The sequence below is a fragment of the Schistocerca cancellata genome, chromosome 3 (genome assembly GCF_023864275.1).
Source record: "Schistocerca cancellata isolate TAMUIC-IGC-003103 chromosome 3, iqSchCanc2.1, whole genome shotgun sequence".
Classification (NCBI taxonomy): Eukaryota; Metazoa; Arthropoda; class Insecta; order Orthoptera; family Acrididae; genus Schistocerca; species Schistocerca cancellata.
This window is the reverse complement of record NC_064628.1, coordinates 327,950,043-327,967,185: the sequence shown is the minus strand read 5'-3', so window position 1 is coordinate 327,967,185 and position 17,143 is coordinate 327,950,043. Positions and strand designations below refer to the sequence as shown.

The following is a 17,143-nucleotide window of genomic DNA, read 5'->3' as shown; positions in this document are numbered from 1 at the left end:
CAGAGGCCCGGGAGTTGCGTTCGCGGTCCGCTCCCGTCTGGCGCTGCTCCTGCGGTATCACTACTTCTTGAGGAGTTCCCGCATTCGGGAGGACGACGGTTCAATCCCGTCTTCGGCCATCCTGATTTAGGTTTTCCGTGATTTCCCTAAATCGCTTCAGGCAAATGCCGGAATGGTTCCTTTGAAAGGGCACGGCCGATTTCCTTCCACATCCTTCCCTCACTCGAGTTTGCGCTCAGTCTCTAATGACCTCGTTGTCGACGGGACGTTTATCACTAATCTCCTCCTCCTCCTTGAGGAGTTTCTTGGTTCCTTTCGTTGGGCCCTAGTAAGCTCCAGAGCTGGACTCCACGCCAAGCTGAGCTGGTAACCGCTAACTCGGTTTATTAGGTTGTCTGTGACCTTGACCTCGATGGCCTCCTGTATGACACTGTCCCAAAATCTTGGCGTCTGTGTCACAATTTTGGTGTTGCTGTAATCCATTGAGTGACCGAGCTCCAGACTGTGCTCCGCTATGGCTGATTTTGTTGCCTGTCCGAATCTTGTGTGCCTCTGGTGTTCTTCGCACCTGACATCCACTCTCCTGGTTGTCTGGCCGATGTATGGCTTTCCACACTGGCACGGGATGCTGTGAAGGCCTGGTTTACGTAGTCCCAGGTCGTCATTCACACTCCCTAGCATTGTCCCAATTTTGGTGGGTGGACAGAAGATATTCTTTATATCTTATTTTGAAAGAATTCTGCCGATCTTTGCAGAAATAGGTCCAGCATATGGCAGGTATGCCACCTTCTTCGCCTCCTCTGGCTCCTCTTCTGTACCCTGTTGGCTGTTGGGAACTGTCAGCAAATATTTTGTTGTGGAATCACTCAAAACACCGTGCTCATGCGCAAAGCTGCGAAACGTAGTAATTTAAGGACTAACGTAAAGCGCGGAAACAAAAACAAGTCTGCCGACAGCAAATCTGTAGAATAAGGAGCGTGTTGACGAACAGTCACCTCGCGTTTGTGCGAGAAAGTTGAAAACACAGTCATTGCGGATATCCAACAATGCGTGACCACAGCGCTTCGAGCGACTACACAAGATGCATTTACTGGCAGTTTCCAACAGCTTTACAACAGGTGTCAGAAGAATGTTGTACCCATGGTGATTACTTTCAATGCCAGTGTAGCTATTTTGTTTGAAACTCCCGTTTCCTTCATTTCCTGAGGCCGTATACTGAACTTTTCAGATGCTCTTTGAAGTTCCCTAAGCTGGGAAAATGAAGGAGGTATGCGTAATAATGGATCATACCATAATCATCATCGTTCTGCTGCTGACATTGAATATAATGGGAATGAAGACTTTCTCGACGAATTACACTGATGAAGTCTTCTCGGATTTTAGCCGAGTGGTGCAGTCGTGTGGTTGCACTGTCGTAACAATTCGACTTGTATCCTGCTCGCCGTCTTCAGACGAAGTGTCGGGCTTACATCTTTTTTTTCGCATTTCGCATTTCACGAGGACAGAATGGAAGGTGGGTAGATGGTACTAGAAGACGTGCCGGAGGAATGCGAAGCCCCTAATGGTTGTGAACGTCTAGAGAAGACATTCGTCCAGCAGTGGAGTGCTGCTGATAATTATGAATTCACGTGCTATCTCACACGATCCCCCACCCCCTTCTCCTCAGACACATACCATACACCTGCTGCGAATAGTCAAAATGGTTCAAATGGCTCTGAGCACCATGGGACTCAACTTCTGAGGTCATCAGTCCACTAGAACTTAGAACTAATTAAATATATCTAACCTAAGGACATCACACACATCCATGCCCGAGGCAGGATTCGAACCTGCGACCGAAGCGGCCGCACGGTTCCAGACTGAAGCGCCTAGCACTGCTCGGCCACAACGGCCGGCTGCGAGTAGTCCTCATTCACACTTGTCTCACGGTTATGTGAGGTAAAGTCTATTTGCTTGATTCTTATCTCTGACCTCACCACTGTGATTTGTGTAAAATAAGCAAACACATTTAGTAGAGAGTAATACTTTCATAGAATATTCTGTGAGGAACAGATTATTACCACTTTGAAAGAAATCTCCACATGACGAACGATGTCTTTCTCGGAGTTTCCGCCGACCGCTGTGGCCATGCGGTTCTAGGTGCTTCAGTCTGGAACCGCGCTGCTGCTACGGTCGCAGGTTCGAATCCTGCCTCGGGCATGGATGTGTGTGATGTTCGTAGGTTAGTTAGGTTTAGGTAGTTCTAAGTCTATGGGACTGATGACCTCAGATGTTAAGTCCCATAGTGCTTAGAGCCATTTGAACCATTTGAACCATTTGGAGTTTCCCTTTAGACCTCTCGACGAAGTCCGCCTAACTCAGCTGATCAAATGAATCCATCGCAATTTACATATAACTTTTTTACTTTTTACATGTGTATTTTAGCTGAATCGCATTCCAGTGGTCCCACGAAGAGAACTCTTTCGCATGTAGAAAGTCTTCAAAGCGAGTGAGTTTGACCATTCAATCTCCAAAGTACTAACGACTGTCTATGATGAATTTGGTATAGCACTTTCGTTTCAAAGAAAGAGTAGTCACTAAAGCAGCAAAAATGAATAAAAGAATAATTAACATTCAAGTGAAACCTTTTGAAATAATTATTAGCTTGACATTGGCACTTTGTGCAGCTGATCGATTACGTTCATGCGCAGTAGCGCAGTCCCTGTGCAGATTTAGAATGCATCTGTAAGATATATCATTACATACTGAAGAGCTGTTAAAATTCAACAGTTATAATAAAGCCGATGAGATGTAATCTGTACATGATTTACAACATTTATCACGCCAAAAACAACTATTGGCTGCTTGGGCTACACGCGTGTGAAATATGGGAGGCATTCCAGGAGGCTGCTGAAATTCTTCTTGCTGCGTTACCTCAGTATTTGTGTTTTGCTTGTAATTTCAGACTTTTCGTTGAAACCAAACCAAATAAACTTCCTGGCTTTCTTACCACATTTGAGCAGCAGTAAAGTGTGAGAGAGTAAGTCATCTATCATAGCGGAGTCACTAAGTATGGTGCCATGTTTACAGAGGAAGCTACCCATCCCCTGGAAGAAGCTGCTGTCTACGCCCGGTCTATGGGGGTGCGCCTCTATGCACTTCGGCATTGGGTGGACATTCTTCGCGCTGCTCACATGCGGGCCTACCTATCTGGCCAACATCCTGCATTTCAACATCTCCAGTGTAAGTCAGCCCACTCTCTCAAATACACACACACACACACACACACACACACACACACACACAAGCACACATGCTCTGTGTCTACACATTAGTCTTAAATCTCTTTTAGTTTACAAAGAACGTTTCCTCAGTTAGTGTAAGACTATGCTAAATTTTTACTGGTAGAAATTTAAATCTTTGTCAGTTAGCTAAGGATCGTCCGCGCTGGTCAGCGCGACAGAATGTCAATCCTAAGGGGCCCGGGATCTATTCCTGGCTGGGTTGGTGATTTTCTCCGCTCAGAAACAGGGTGCTGTGTTGTTCTAATCATCATCATTTCATCCCCATCGACGCGCAAGTTGCCGAAGTCGCGTCAAATCGAAAGACTTGCACCTGGCGAGTGGGCTACATGACGGGAGGCCCTAGTCACACGACATTTTTTTAGCTAAGGAGCGGGATGTCGAGACTTCCATGCTCCGACTAGAAGAAAATGCATCCTGGCAGACGATGAAGGCTGTTCTCCGTCGACGCCTTAAGATACCATCGCTTCAAGGTGGATATTTTAAGAGGAGCCATATGGCTAGGCCAACACGTCTTCGCCAAAAATTTACGCTTTCCGCGAAATAAGCTCACTTACTAGTGGTCGAGGAGCCGCTTCAGCGTTGCCTGTACAGGCTATAGGCGACCTGATGGACACAGTCATTCTTGATGACATGGATCATCGGCTTCGCTCCCTTAATGATAGATAAGCTCCAGGAAGTGAATAGCAACATATAAAGTAGCTGTCTCCCAGCGAAACCACCTACACTATAGCTCTTTTCAGTGGAGCACTCTGTACAGGTCACTATCCAGTGGCAGGGAGACCTGCCGCTATAGTGGCCCCACCAAAGGTGAACAACTATTTGCGCCTTCCAAGGAATTGTCGAACAATTACTGCTGGTGATCTCAAAACTATTTGAGAGGCTTTTCATGTAGAGACTGTTGGGGCACATGCAAGTGCAATACATTATTCCAGGTTGCTTGGTTGATTTGGAGGAGGGGACCAAACAGCGAGGTCACCGGTCCCATCGGATTAGGGAAGCATGGGGAAGGAAGTTGGCCGTGCTCTTTGAAAGGAACCGTCCAGGAATTTGCCTGAAGCGATTTCGGAAAATCACGGAAAATCTAAATCAGGATGGCCGGCCGCGGGTTTGAACCATCGTCTTCCCGAATGCGAGTCCACTGTGCTAATCACTGCGCCACTTCGCTCTGTACATTATTCCAGGTAGTAGAGTGTCAGCGCAGCAACTCCACAACCAATAAACTTCTGCGGATATGTAGAAGGCGATGGATGCAATGGAGCACCTTGAATTCTCAGGATTCGACAGCTGGGGTGACCGAGCGGTTCTAAACACTACAGTCTGGAACCGCGCGACCTTTACAGTCGCAGGTTCGAATCCTGCCTCTCGCATGGATGTGTGTGATGTCCTTAGGTTAGTTAGGTTTAAGTAGTTCTAAGTTCTAGGGGACTGATGACCTCAGCAGTTAAGTCCCATAGTGCTCAGAGCCATTTGAACCATTTTCTCAGGATTCGACTTCCTGGACATAGCCCTTTCTTTCAAAATCGTGTGAAATGGCAGCTTCCTCCTCAATCTGTATTAATCGTGGGAACCCTGCGTCTCACGTCAGTCTGCTTGATACATGCCTCCAAGAAAAACGTTCCACGTGAGCTCTCTGCAGACTTCAATATCAGTTGTGGTGTGCCGCAAGGTTCAATGCTGGGGCCAATCCTCTACTACACTCTTTCCACAGCCACAGTGGCAATTGTAGACTGAATGTAGCTCGCACTATATGTAGACGACACGGCTGTCTTCTGTTGGAGCATTAACATCCTGCAGATTGACTGTCACCAATAAGGCAGTTGATCGCATAACGACATGGACACTGAAGTGGCGTCTGGTTTCAACGTAGAAAGAAGGCCACTATTGCTATCATTCTTCTGTACGTCTTGGACAAACTACAGTCTGTGCAGGGTCATGGAAAAACAATGTGAAGGAGCAAAACTACGCGTTATCTCGACACCACGTTGGGCACTCGCATCAGTACGTACAATAATTGATGGAGAAAGTGCCGGATCTCCCCTTTACTCCCTTATGTAGAAGCCAACAGAGTATCTCGGCGTCACTCTGTTTAAGTTGCTGCCACGAACGGTCCTCCAGTGAGTCGACCTAGTGTGGCGTAATGCAGCGAACTCACACATCCAGTTGCTACTAGCATACGATATCAACCAAGGGACCTTCTCGCAGCGCAGTTTGAGCATGTCACAGACAGACAAATACTCCCCTACTCCGCCTCCCATACCTCCCCAGATAGGTGGGTTTCCAGTGAAACGCACGATTGTCTTTATTAGAAAGTGTGGCAATCCGAGAGTCGTCATATCCAGGCACGTGGGGCCAAAATCCATCGTAGTACCCATATAAGATAGCCAGATTTGGAGACAAGAACACCAGCAACTAACGAGAGGACTGGTTAAGGGAATCACAACAAGTCATAGACTAGTCAAAATGGAAACAAAGGCCGGAATGTTACAATTTTCAGAACAATCAGAGCATACAGACGAATTTCTGCAATGATTCAGCCACTAATCCTACCCTTCTGAATGTAGGTTGAAGATGGGAAATTGTGCCGTTTCTCTCACGTTGTTAAGCTTCTAATTCAAATAACCGTGCTACCTCACTGACCATTCGTAACAGCTGAGACTGTACGTCGCACATATCGCGGTTACCGTTCTTGCAGTAGAGAATCAGCGGTAGATGAAGATTTGAGTCGATCTCTGAAAAATACTCAGGTGACTCAATCAGGAAGACAGTTATCAGAGTTCGAGGCCATTTAAATAGCACCATCTGTGGTGATATCTCGCTGTCGGCTGTATTCATAGTCGCTGGGACGGGAGAGCATCTGTGAAGCTCGCAAAGTACGGAGAAGCCATAGTGGCTCTGACAAGGAATGGTACAATCCGACGTGTCGAAACCTACTCTGAAATTTTTCTCACAGGAAGAATACACCCAAAGAAATGCATTGCCAGAACTTAAGCTGCTAAGGCGTACTGCAAGTATTTTTCTAAAAAATGTCTAAGTTACTGATTTCTGCCGCAAGAAGAACCGCTTGTAACAGCGGTTCGTACAGCCCTACCCGTCCGGCGCGCAAGTCAGCGAGTAAGCAGACGTAGCGTCCCATAGCGGGAAGTCCGAAGTTCAGACACGCGAAGTTTAAGCACTTAAACCACACCAAAAATGTTTCAAATCATTAATTTTTTTTTTGAATAACTTGCGATTCATATAGACAACTAAGCTGCTGCTGATGTCATTGTTACATAACTGACTAGAAAATCAAGGCGGTGTGTGACGTTACATTTACAGACGACTTTCATCTATCGGGACTTTAATTTGTTGACAGGAAATATTTTATGACAATTCCTGTAGCATGTTTTAATGACAACTTATGAATAATGTGTATTTTACTAACAATGAAACAGTTCCTTGTTTGTTTCCTGAAGTCGTCACAAAAATAGCCTATGAAGTGTCTATTGAATGACGAAAACAAATGCGTTCCTTACATCAGGCACATCTGATAAAATCAACATTAATGCTTTCAGGCATTTTACAATAATTGTTAGTTATATTTAGACAGCATTGAGATGGAGTAAGAAATGGCCGAGGACATTCTGCATGTAGTGAGTGCTGCGTACCAGGCATACTTGATCAATTTCGTTAAACGTGGTGATGCAAACTGACAATGCACAAATGACTGACGTTTAGCAATATTATCAGAATTTATATTTGCCCGATAGTTTTTTTAAAAAATACTGTGGAAATATTTCTTTACCGAAAGGCTGAATCACACAATTAGTTCCGGGTGGAATCCGAATAACATTAACAGTCTTTTCGCCGTCCTCCTAAAGTGAGAGATGTTTTGTTCTGGCCAAGAGGCCAACAAAAGCAATGAATCAATTTCTGCAACTATATGAAAACGTTTTCGCTGTAATATTCAAAATTATTCTCCATTTTTCTAGATTTTGCTACTTCGATTACAAGATTTTAGCAACTAAAAAGTTCTTCGTTTAAAATTTTTAGTCCTAATGTGCCTTGAGGTTCGTGAAGACAGATATAAATCTTGGAAACATTAATCCACCGAAACAACTGCACAGGTGATTCTTTTTTTTTTTTCGCTCGAAACGATAAAGTGCGGTTTGCACTTAGATCTTGCATGAAATCTTACTAACTGCTTTCATTCACAGCATTTTAAGGAGTAACAAGAAGCTTCATCTTCATGAGCGCTACGAATTCCTATATAGAATTACCTGTTTATGACATCCCTACACATTTACTTAAAAAAACTAGGTAATTTTGCGACTTCCTTTTCCATTTAATTTCCTTGTTCTGTGTAACCAGAGCGCACAATCTCATAGATTTCCCTCGGTAAGTGCACTGAGTCTCATGAGCAGTTCTAATTATTTCGAATAGTTTTTCTGTCATACTTTTGCGAATTTCATTTTGTCGCAATATTTTATACTTTATAATGTTTCCTCCATTTGTAAAAACCACGTACAGATTTTACGAAATGAAACTAGCCTTGCACACTACTTAACTTTATGTGCTTTCTCTCTGCTTCGTTTAACCAAAAATTTTTACCCTTTGTCACTAAAATCTGTTAAAATATAGTTTTTCTTTGAGCTTGAAAGGTGCTGTATTTTTGTTCTGGACTTTAATTAGCACAACAATCATCATTCGAACTGTAATTCACGGAATTGTTAGAATTACTTCCTGTTTTTCCTATCGTTTACGCAATTTCGAACGAAATGTCGAAACAATTAGACAGAATTGTCAAGAAATTAGCTACTAAATAACACGTGTAGGTCTTCAGGAGAAATTTGATTGCGTACCATATTCTTCATATTTCATTTTTCCAAAGTTTAGAACATTGATGGATTTCACATTACTGTGAAACTCTGGAACCTTCACAATGACAAATGCTATTAGCAAGCTTATACGAAAAAAGCACAAAGGAAACTGATGGTTTTGTCTCCATTCTTAACACATAGCGATACCGCAAAGGAACTGCTAACTACTACAATTTAAATTAGTTGTGAATTATGATGAATAGTAACTGAGAACAAATGTGACATAGAAACTAACGAAATCTGAAATTCTGTTTACAAATTACGATCGCATAGTTTACCAATGAGCCGACAACCAAGGCTATGCGGCTGCCTTGTTGAGCATGCTCTGTCTGCTACAACTATGGTAGCAGTGTACATTCCTCAATCCTCCTGGCGAGCTACGAATTTGGCAATTTCCAGCGATTTATCTTAGCAGCTAAAATTTTGGCATTGTGTTACCTTCGGTATATTCTGCCTGTGTAAAAAATTTTCGAGATGTACTTGAGGACAATATGTCAGATTGGGCCACGCCCTTGTGAGTCGGTTAGTGCTGCTTTCTACGAGATTCATGCTTTTCAGTAAGAAGTATTAGAATTTTGACCACAGTAGCTATTGACATCAAAAACGCAGTCTGTATTGCCTTAGAAATTGGGAAGATTCCCTTTAATTATTCGTTGTTTCAGTCCGTTATCTATGGTCTTAGCGTCATGGAATTTGTGGGACCGCATTGGTGCAAACAAATTGTTTGTATATCATAACTAATGCCATGACACTGCTGAAATGTTGAAATTTTAGTTGAGATGAATTTGATAAAACCCCTATGTTAAAAGACAGTCTCTTCCTGCTATGAAATAAAATATATTGTCTTTAATACGAACCGTCAATGAAGCTATGCAAATTTGTTGGAAATACATTTTATACTAAAGACAATAAATGTTAGAAAATACTTTGTGAGGCTCATTAATTTCCTCTCAGGAGAAACAATAGATGTATTCAGCATAACCTGGTCCATTGCCCACGATCTGAAGGCAGATAGTGTGGCTCATTATCACCACGTTCAATAAAAGTTACTGCACTTTATGCCTCAAATCATATGTCACAAAAAAAGATGGTAGTAAAATATTACAAATTAACTTCCTCTTCATTATTTTCACTGTTTGGTATCTAATGCAGTGCGGAAGATTTTCTTTTTGCATGCTGATGACACTATAAGTTGAAACTCCATCCATGACTTACTATGCGAAAGTATTATTCCCAAGAATAAACTTAGAGAAATTATGTAGCACTTGATGTACAGAAGTAGCCTACATTGGAAGCATGGTTTCATGTTACTGATTGTGTTTAGTGTTTGAGGGAACACCCTATGCTACAGATAAAGGCTAATCTATAGTACACTATGTTTCGTATAGGTAGCCACACAGTTTATTCACTTTCTTGGTATGTTTCTCCGCATTTAATGGTTACGCGGTTGGCCGACTCTTTCTATTAAATGCAGACATAAGCGGATGGTTCTCGGAACGTTAAGTACATGGTTGTGGCGGCTAAAATACGCAAGTTCATCAGCTGATAGTATTTGGATGTTTTGTTGCTTTGCAGAACGCCGCCCTGTCCGCGATCCCCTACATAATGGGCGGCTCCGCCAGCGTCGTTTTCAGTTGGATACTCGACTACCTGATCAGCAACAAGATTGTCTCCAAGATGAACGGCTACCGCATCTTCAATGGAATCAGTGAGTGAAAAGAATATTTCCTTCAATCAAAAATGTTGTTGTGAAGTTCTATTCTGGCCTTACCAACTGCTTGTCTCTAACGACTTTACTCTTTCATTTTGCAATTTGTTTACCTACACTTGTCCGTGTACCTCGTTTCTAATAATGTCACATTTTCTGTTCCTCCCGAGGAAGACTTCATAAATATATCTTTTTCTCCGGTGATCCATTCTGACCCCACTTAGAATTCATTTCAAGCTATCTGTATCATGGAACCCCATTTACTCTTGTTCTCACATCATTCCTAATTCCTCTTCTACTCCTTTCTTCCATAACCTCTTCGACAGCTTAAACAATTCATTTGCATCTTTTCTTCTAGATGATTTCTTAACTTCTTTGAACTGATTTTACGCCTTATCTGGCTCTATCTTAAAAGATAACTTAAGGTTACCTGGCTATACATTAGAGGCCTTTTTTTGTCTTCTTTACCCCTGCCTCATCGAACACGGCGTATTTTTCAACAATAGGTGACCCTTCTTCATTGTGTTTTACTGGTATTATTAACTACTTTTTAACTGGTCTATTATAAAGGTTATCATTCCATTCATTTTTGTGTTATTGGGTCCCTATTGTAGTTCACCCTCAACATGAGTTAAAAAATGTCTCAATGTTCAGAGCTCCTGAACTGCCGTGTCCATAATACTTGAACGCTCTTCCCCTTGTTAATTTCTGTGCCAACCTGATACATCCCTTGAACACTGCATTGGTCATTACCCACTTTCCATGTTCTCTGTACGCTACGTCATCTGAATGAAACCAAACTTTGCTCAAACTGCAGTACGTCTGTTGCACGCTTTTCATAGCTCAACGATCTTCCCCACTGTATTAATATTGTCGTCGTTGTCGATTTGCTTGTTACTGTGTTTCGTCATACCTAAATCCATATTTTCTTCTTTATCTCTTATTGTCAGGATTTTCTATCCTATTTTAAACTTATGTAAGCGCATTTCGATAAAAACCCATTAGAACCGCATATTAACTCGCAAATATGATTTCCTCCAAATGACGACGTCGAAGCAATAAAGCGTAAGGTTATTTTCAATTTTTTTGTGTTTCTTAAAGTTTTTCCGGAGCGTTGGGAATTCCAGGAGATTTTGTGACTTCAGCCAGATGACATAGACATCTAGCTTTGATACTGCGACAGACCACCAACCAACCGCCTCCAGGTGAACTTTATGACTGATGTCAATAAAGCGACGCATGCTAGTAACCTCCGGTCGTAAGCGAATTTTTAAATTCTTCGATGGCTCACTTGAGGATGACTGGCAGGTGCCCAGCTGAAATATCATGGTATGTATCGAAAGACAACCGGCAGAAAGCCCGAAATTTTCTTGAACATGCAGTCGTAAAATTCACCTGAAGAGAACTGCCTGGTTGTCAGCCGAAACAACGAGGCAAAAAGTTAACGCCACGCTGCTGGAATCGTAAAATTCTACGAAACATATTTCTTCTGTTTAGTTTATTTATTTTGGTACATTCATTAGAAACACAAACAAAATACTGTCAAAGTCATTCGACTCCCTTGTCAAAAAAAAAAATATTAAGAGAAGCCATCTTTCGTATCTGCTGTTTTCATAGGGTGACCAGATGCAATTGTTTAAAAAGGAGGACAAACAGCTTCAAAAAGGAGGACAAAGGAAGAAAAAAGAGGACACATCAAACGACTCAACTGCAGATGAGGATACCACCCATCAGCTGACGGTTAATCTGTCTAGTTATTTCTTACCTTTATTAGCCACTGAGACGTACGTTCCAGCTCCACATATCTTACATTCCGCTTCAAATTCATTTCTCCCTTTCTTGAAAGCCGGATATTTGCAGGAAAGGACATCAGAAAATGTACACTTTCGTTTAGGCATAGCCAATTATTTTACGTAACTCACTCGGTTAAAAATTACACTCACAAATCACACGTGCACCACAGGAAGCCAACCCAATACAAAGCGAAGATACGAAACGAAAATTTTAAGTAATTAATATTTGCATTCGCTTATAGGTCGATCAACGATAACATCGACGATTCTGGTGCCACCTACTAACACCGCCTTCGTGCGTGTTTATCAGGAAAGCTGTGCCAATACAGTATTTAAGAAAAGAGCAATAGAACGGGACGAATTGTAAATTTAACTGTATTACGCTCAACTTTGCGAGAAAAGCCGGACACTGTAAAAATCCGCCCGGACCCCGGACAAAGAGCTAAAAAGGAGGACATGTACGGACTAATCCGGACGTCTGGTCACCCTATGTTTTCACAGATCTACCAACATAAAACGTGCTCATGATAGAGCCACGGACGTACGTGCTCCCTGCAAACATCGTTTATGTTTTTGCTAAAGGCTAGGCAACTGCTGTACTGAAACTGCTGTACTGAAATTGCTTCAACATCTTCAAATAATTCGTATAATACATTGTTTTCCTTTCTAAAAAAAAATACTGTCAATTTCAGACAGGGACTCAATTTGATGATGTGAGACCCTGCCCACTCGTCTCTTATAGGGTGCCTAGGAAGCTGTTTTTTCGGATAGCTAGACAACATACAAGCAGACCATAGTAATGGAGTTTATTATAGTAATTGAACTGACAATTCTTAACTTTTCGTTGCTACATGATGGGTCGCAAGCATTTGGCGACATGCAAATAATCAAAGTCCTTTAATAGATACAATTTCCATACAAGCTAATCACACAAGTTCCTAAGTCACTGCTGTTGTTAATATCACTGCAGCTCTTCTAGTGCAGCCGAGGCTAGGCTAGGCGGCGCGTCGCTTTTATTCTCTTGGTGTAGAGGCCGCTCCTCCTGGTGACTTCCTAGTCAGCGTGCTATTGGCTGACGTCGTCTCACAGCCCTCTCTGCTGTATCGTTCTGATCTTCGTGTCGGCGCTTGTCGTTACACTGGAACATACAATAGTGACGAATCTGAACAAAGCAAGATGATCAAATTAACTACTCGCATTTAAACATAAAAGCACGTCCAACAACAGAATTTGCTATTATGAACCATAATCCACACTAAAAAACAAGCAAAACTGTCGGCAGAAGACAAATTTCAAAATATGACCTTTCGTCACTTTCACTAAAAACCTGTGTAACGATATTTAAGAAAACATGTAATATAACTTAGGAATAAAAACTAACTCAGCGAAGTTGGTACAGGCCAGACGAAATATCTTAAGTTATTAAAAACAAAAATAACATGCCTCGACTGACTGCAAACTTAGTTATTACCTATTATTTTTCAGCAAAGTAAGACAAAGGGACTGAAATCAATTGCCCGAAATACCGACAGTAGTAACACAGAGCTTGTACAGTAACATACTTGGGAGAATTTTGATTATTAAGCAACGAAAGCAACTTAAGATCGATTTCGACAGTAACAGCCAAGTCTAAGAAACATCAAACAATCATAAACAGAAATACATCGGATGTTTTCTATAGTGCAGTACAGACGGAAGTTCCATTACAAAGTTCTGCTGCCGCAATACGCGTACTTCATTACATCAGAAATGGAGATAACGCATAGCAAAGATAGGGCAGTTACTCGAAGCAAGTAGTAATTTCTGTTATCTGTATGGAGTCTCGTCGTGTGCCGCTTATCCCTGGCAACGTTGCGTCTTACAGCGTTACCAGAGCACACAGGTGTGGTGTCTATTTCATGTTCATAATGAGAGGTACAGATCGGATACTATCAAAGCTATATCGTCACCATTCTTCATGAAAGAAAAATTAGCACGATGTTCTGTAGTAGCAATTCTACACACTAACGACTGAATGTTTAAATTACCGGAATGTGCCGCTCCACGAACTAAATAAACCTCCGTTGCTCTTAACTCTCTGTACGTATACATCTGCAAGTCACATTCAAAGTGCCTGGCAGAGGGTTCATCAAACCACCTTCACATTTCTCTATTATTCAAATCTCGTATAGCGCGCGGAAAGAATGAACACCTATATCTTTCCGTACAAGCTCTGATTTCTCTTATTTTATCGTGGTGATCGTTCCTCCCTATGTAGGTCCGTGACAACAAAATATTTTCCCATTCGGAGGAGAAAGTTGGTGATTGGAATTTCGTGAGGATATTCCGTCGCAACGAAAAACTCTTGATTTCCAGCCCAAATCCCGTATAATTTCTGTGACACTCTCTCCCATATTTCGCAATAATACAAAACGTGCTGCCTTTCTCTGAACTTTTTCGATGTACTCCGTCAGTCCGATCTGGTAAGGATCCCACACCACGCAGCAGTATTCTAAAAGAGAACGGACAAGCGTAGTGTAGGCCGTCTCCTTAGTAGTTCTGTTACATTTTCTAAGTGTCCTGCCAGTAAAACGCAGTCTTTGGTTAGTCTTCCCCACAACATTTTCTGTGTGTTCCTTCCAATTTAAGTTGTTCGTAATTGTAATATCTAGGTATTTAGCTGAATTTACGGCTTTTAGATTAGACTGATTTACCGTGTAAGCGAAGTTTAACGAGTTCCTTTTAGCACTCATGTGGATGACCTCACACTTTTCGTTATTTAGGGTCAACTGTCACTTTTCACACCATTCAGATATCTTTTCTAAATCGTTTTGTAGTTTGTTTTGATCTTCTGATGACTTTATTAGTCGATAAACGACAGCATCATCTGCAAACAACCGAAGACGGCGGCTCAGATGGTCTCCAAAATCAAAATGCTTCAAATGGCTCTGAGCACTATGGGACTTAACATCTGTGGTCATCAGTCCCCTAGAACTTAGAACTACTTAAACCTAACTAACCTAAGGACACATCACACACATCCATGCCCGAGGCAGGATTCGAACCTGCGACCGTAGCAGTCGCGCGGTTCCGGACTGCGCGCCTAGAACCGCTAGACCACCGCGACCGGCTCTCCAAAATCGTTTGTATAGATAAGGAACAGCAAAGGGCCTATAACACTACCCTGGGACACGGCAGAAATCACTTCTGTTTTACTAGATGACTTTCCGTTAATTACCACGAACTGTGACCTCTCTGACAGGAAATCTGTACGTTACCTTGAGCTCCAAGTCATGTTCCGTGTCTCTTCGTGTTTATTACAACTATGTGCTTTTAACCACAGCAACCCCGTAACTTTTTTCATATGCAACTATAAAATTATTACTATTAGTATTTGCAGTGTCTGTGTTTAACTGTCTAGACCTGGTATGCAATCCTTCATTCATGCATGTCTGAAGGAACAGACACTGCTACGATCGACAGCTTAATGAACTGGAACAAACGTATTCGGAATTGTGAATATGATTAGACTACTGCCACGCAGTTTATGAGTGACAAGTGAAAATTGCTTTACCGGGACTCGAACCTGGATTTCCCGCTTTACGCTAGCGGTAGCCTTAACCGCGTCGGCTATCCGAACACGCCTTCAGGGCCGAAGCAAATCTACATACGTCACTAAATGTCTACGTCTTGCATTCACGCAATTGCCATTATTCCCGCACAGGGAGAGATTTTTTATGATTTTTGCAGCCTGTCTGGGCATGTAGTTCTATTTGTAGTGTCTGTTTCACGATGTACTACATAATAAATTGTGCAGCAGCAGTCTGATCGTATTGGCAATTTCGAATAGATTTCTTCAATTTTATTAAGATGTCGATCGTAGCAATGTTTGTTACTCCTGGCATGCATGCATATCTGAAGAACATTGCGTAGTATAAAATTTCCACTTGACGTATCGTCTCCATCTGCGGGAGACATTTTCTGAAGTCGTCCGGACGACTTCAGAAAATGTCTCCCGCAGATGGAGACGAAACGTCAGGTGGAAATTTTATACATCGACCACGGCCTCTCAGCCCGGAAGTTTCAACTGAAGACAACATCGGCCGTGAAAGCCTACATTGTATGATTGCACAGTACATCGGTAAACAATGACACTGCGAATAACGCTATATGACTAGACAGGCTGCGATAATAGTAATAAAATGTCTTCGTGGGCGGGAATCACAGCAAATAACTGTGCGAGGGCAGGACGCAGACTCTCAGTAACGCATGGAGATTTCGGTCGGCTCTGGAGGCGTGCTCGGATGCCCGAAGCGGTTAAGACGACCGCACGTGTAAAGCGGGAAATCCGGGTCCCAATCCACGTCCGACACAAATTTTCATTTGTCGCTAATAAATTGTGAAGCAGTAGTGTAATCATATACACAGTTCTGAATACATTTCTTCCACAGAAAATTATTCTGCTCTATGTGGCTTTAACTGGCTAAGACCGTGGCAGATTGCTAATTCCCTAGTCGACCGTGCCCACTTTAGAGAAAGATTTTAGGTAAGTAACGAGAAACCAGAATCTTGACGACAAGGCAGGGAAACGAACACCGTTCTTGCCTACTGTGAGGTCAGTACAATACCCCTCCTCCGCGGGCCGGAGTGGCCGAGCAGTTCTAGGCGCTACAGTCTGGAAACGCGGGACCACTACGGTCGCAGGTTCGAATCCTGCCTCGGGCATGAATGTGTGTAACGTCCTTAGGTTAGTTAGATTTAACTGGTTCTAAGTTATAGGGGACTGATGACCTCAGAAGGTAAGTCCCATAGTGCTCAGAGCCATTTGAACCTCTCCTTGTTCTGTTGCTCCAGTGAGTTAGTGTCCGTCTCTAATGACAACGAAGTCGACAGAACTATCAGTTGCTTTGAACTGTCGGCTCGTTCTTTAAAAGAATATTACAGCAAACGTCTGTTTGACATTTACACAATTTCCTATCATTTGGATGATTGTAAATGAATGTATAACGAGTTTTACACTTGGTGTACTAGATGATAGCCGCCTTTAAATGCGAATCGGTGCACAGCAATATCTGTAAACAAGAGAAAGTACTCTATTGTTTACGACTGCGAGATACGTGGTTAAGTTCTGACACCCCTTACATCGCTTAAATATCTTGCAGCAATACTATGAAGCTATGAGGGGCGGTCAAAACGTTTCTTGTCGAAGGCTGTACAATCCAGAATCGGTACGCCAATCAGGTGAAACCACTGTGAGCAATGACGCAACCATTCCACCGACACACCAAGTAGAAGATGCCCGTATGGTAAAACACCAAGTCCTGTTGCGTGAAAAAGTCTGTAACTGCCTGCTGTAGAATCTCGTGCGACGAGAGTCATCAATCCTTCAAGGCCTCTTCTAGCGGACGGAAGGCGAAACAATCACGGGCGGGAGGGGGGGGGGGGGGGGGAAGGTGCGGAGCGGCAAGGAGAGGGGGGGGGGACACTAAGTATAGTCTCCCACGTGAGTTGATGTAACTTCTG

General features: G+C 42.6%; 1 protein-coding gene across 1 annotated transcript in view; it reads left to right on the top strand.

Moving 5' to 3' along the window:
• Positions 1–17,143, top strand: part of LOC126176293 (sialin-like) — a 78,270-nt gene that overhangs the window by 44,603 nt on the left and 16,524 nt on the right. Inside the window, exons 6-7 of the mRNA XM_049923444.1 lie at positions 3,070–3,222; positions 9,716–9,848. Of these exons, the coding sequence (XP_049779401.1) occupies positions 3,070–3,222; positions 9,716–9,848 (286 nt within the window). The remainder of the gene's footprint in view (positions 1–3,069; positions 3,223–9,715; positions 9,849–17,143) is intronic.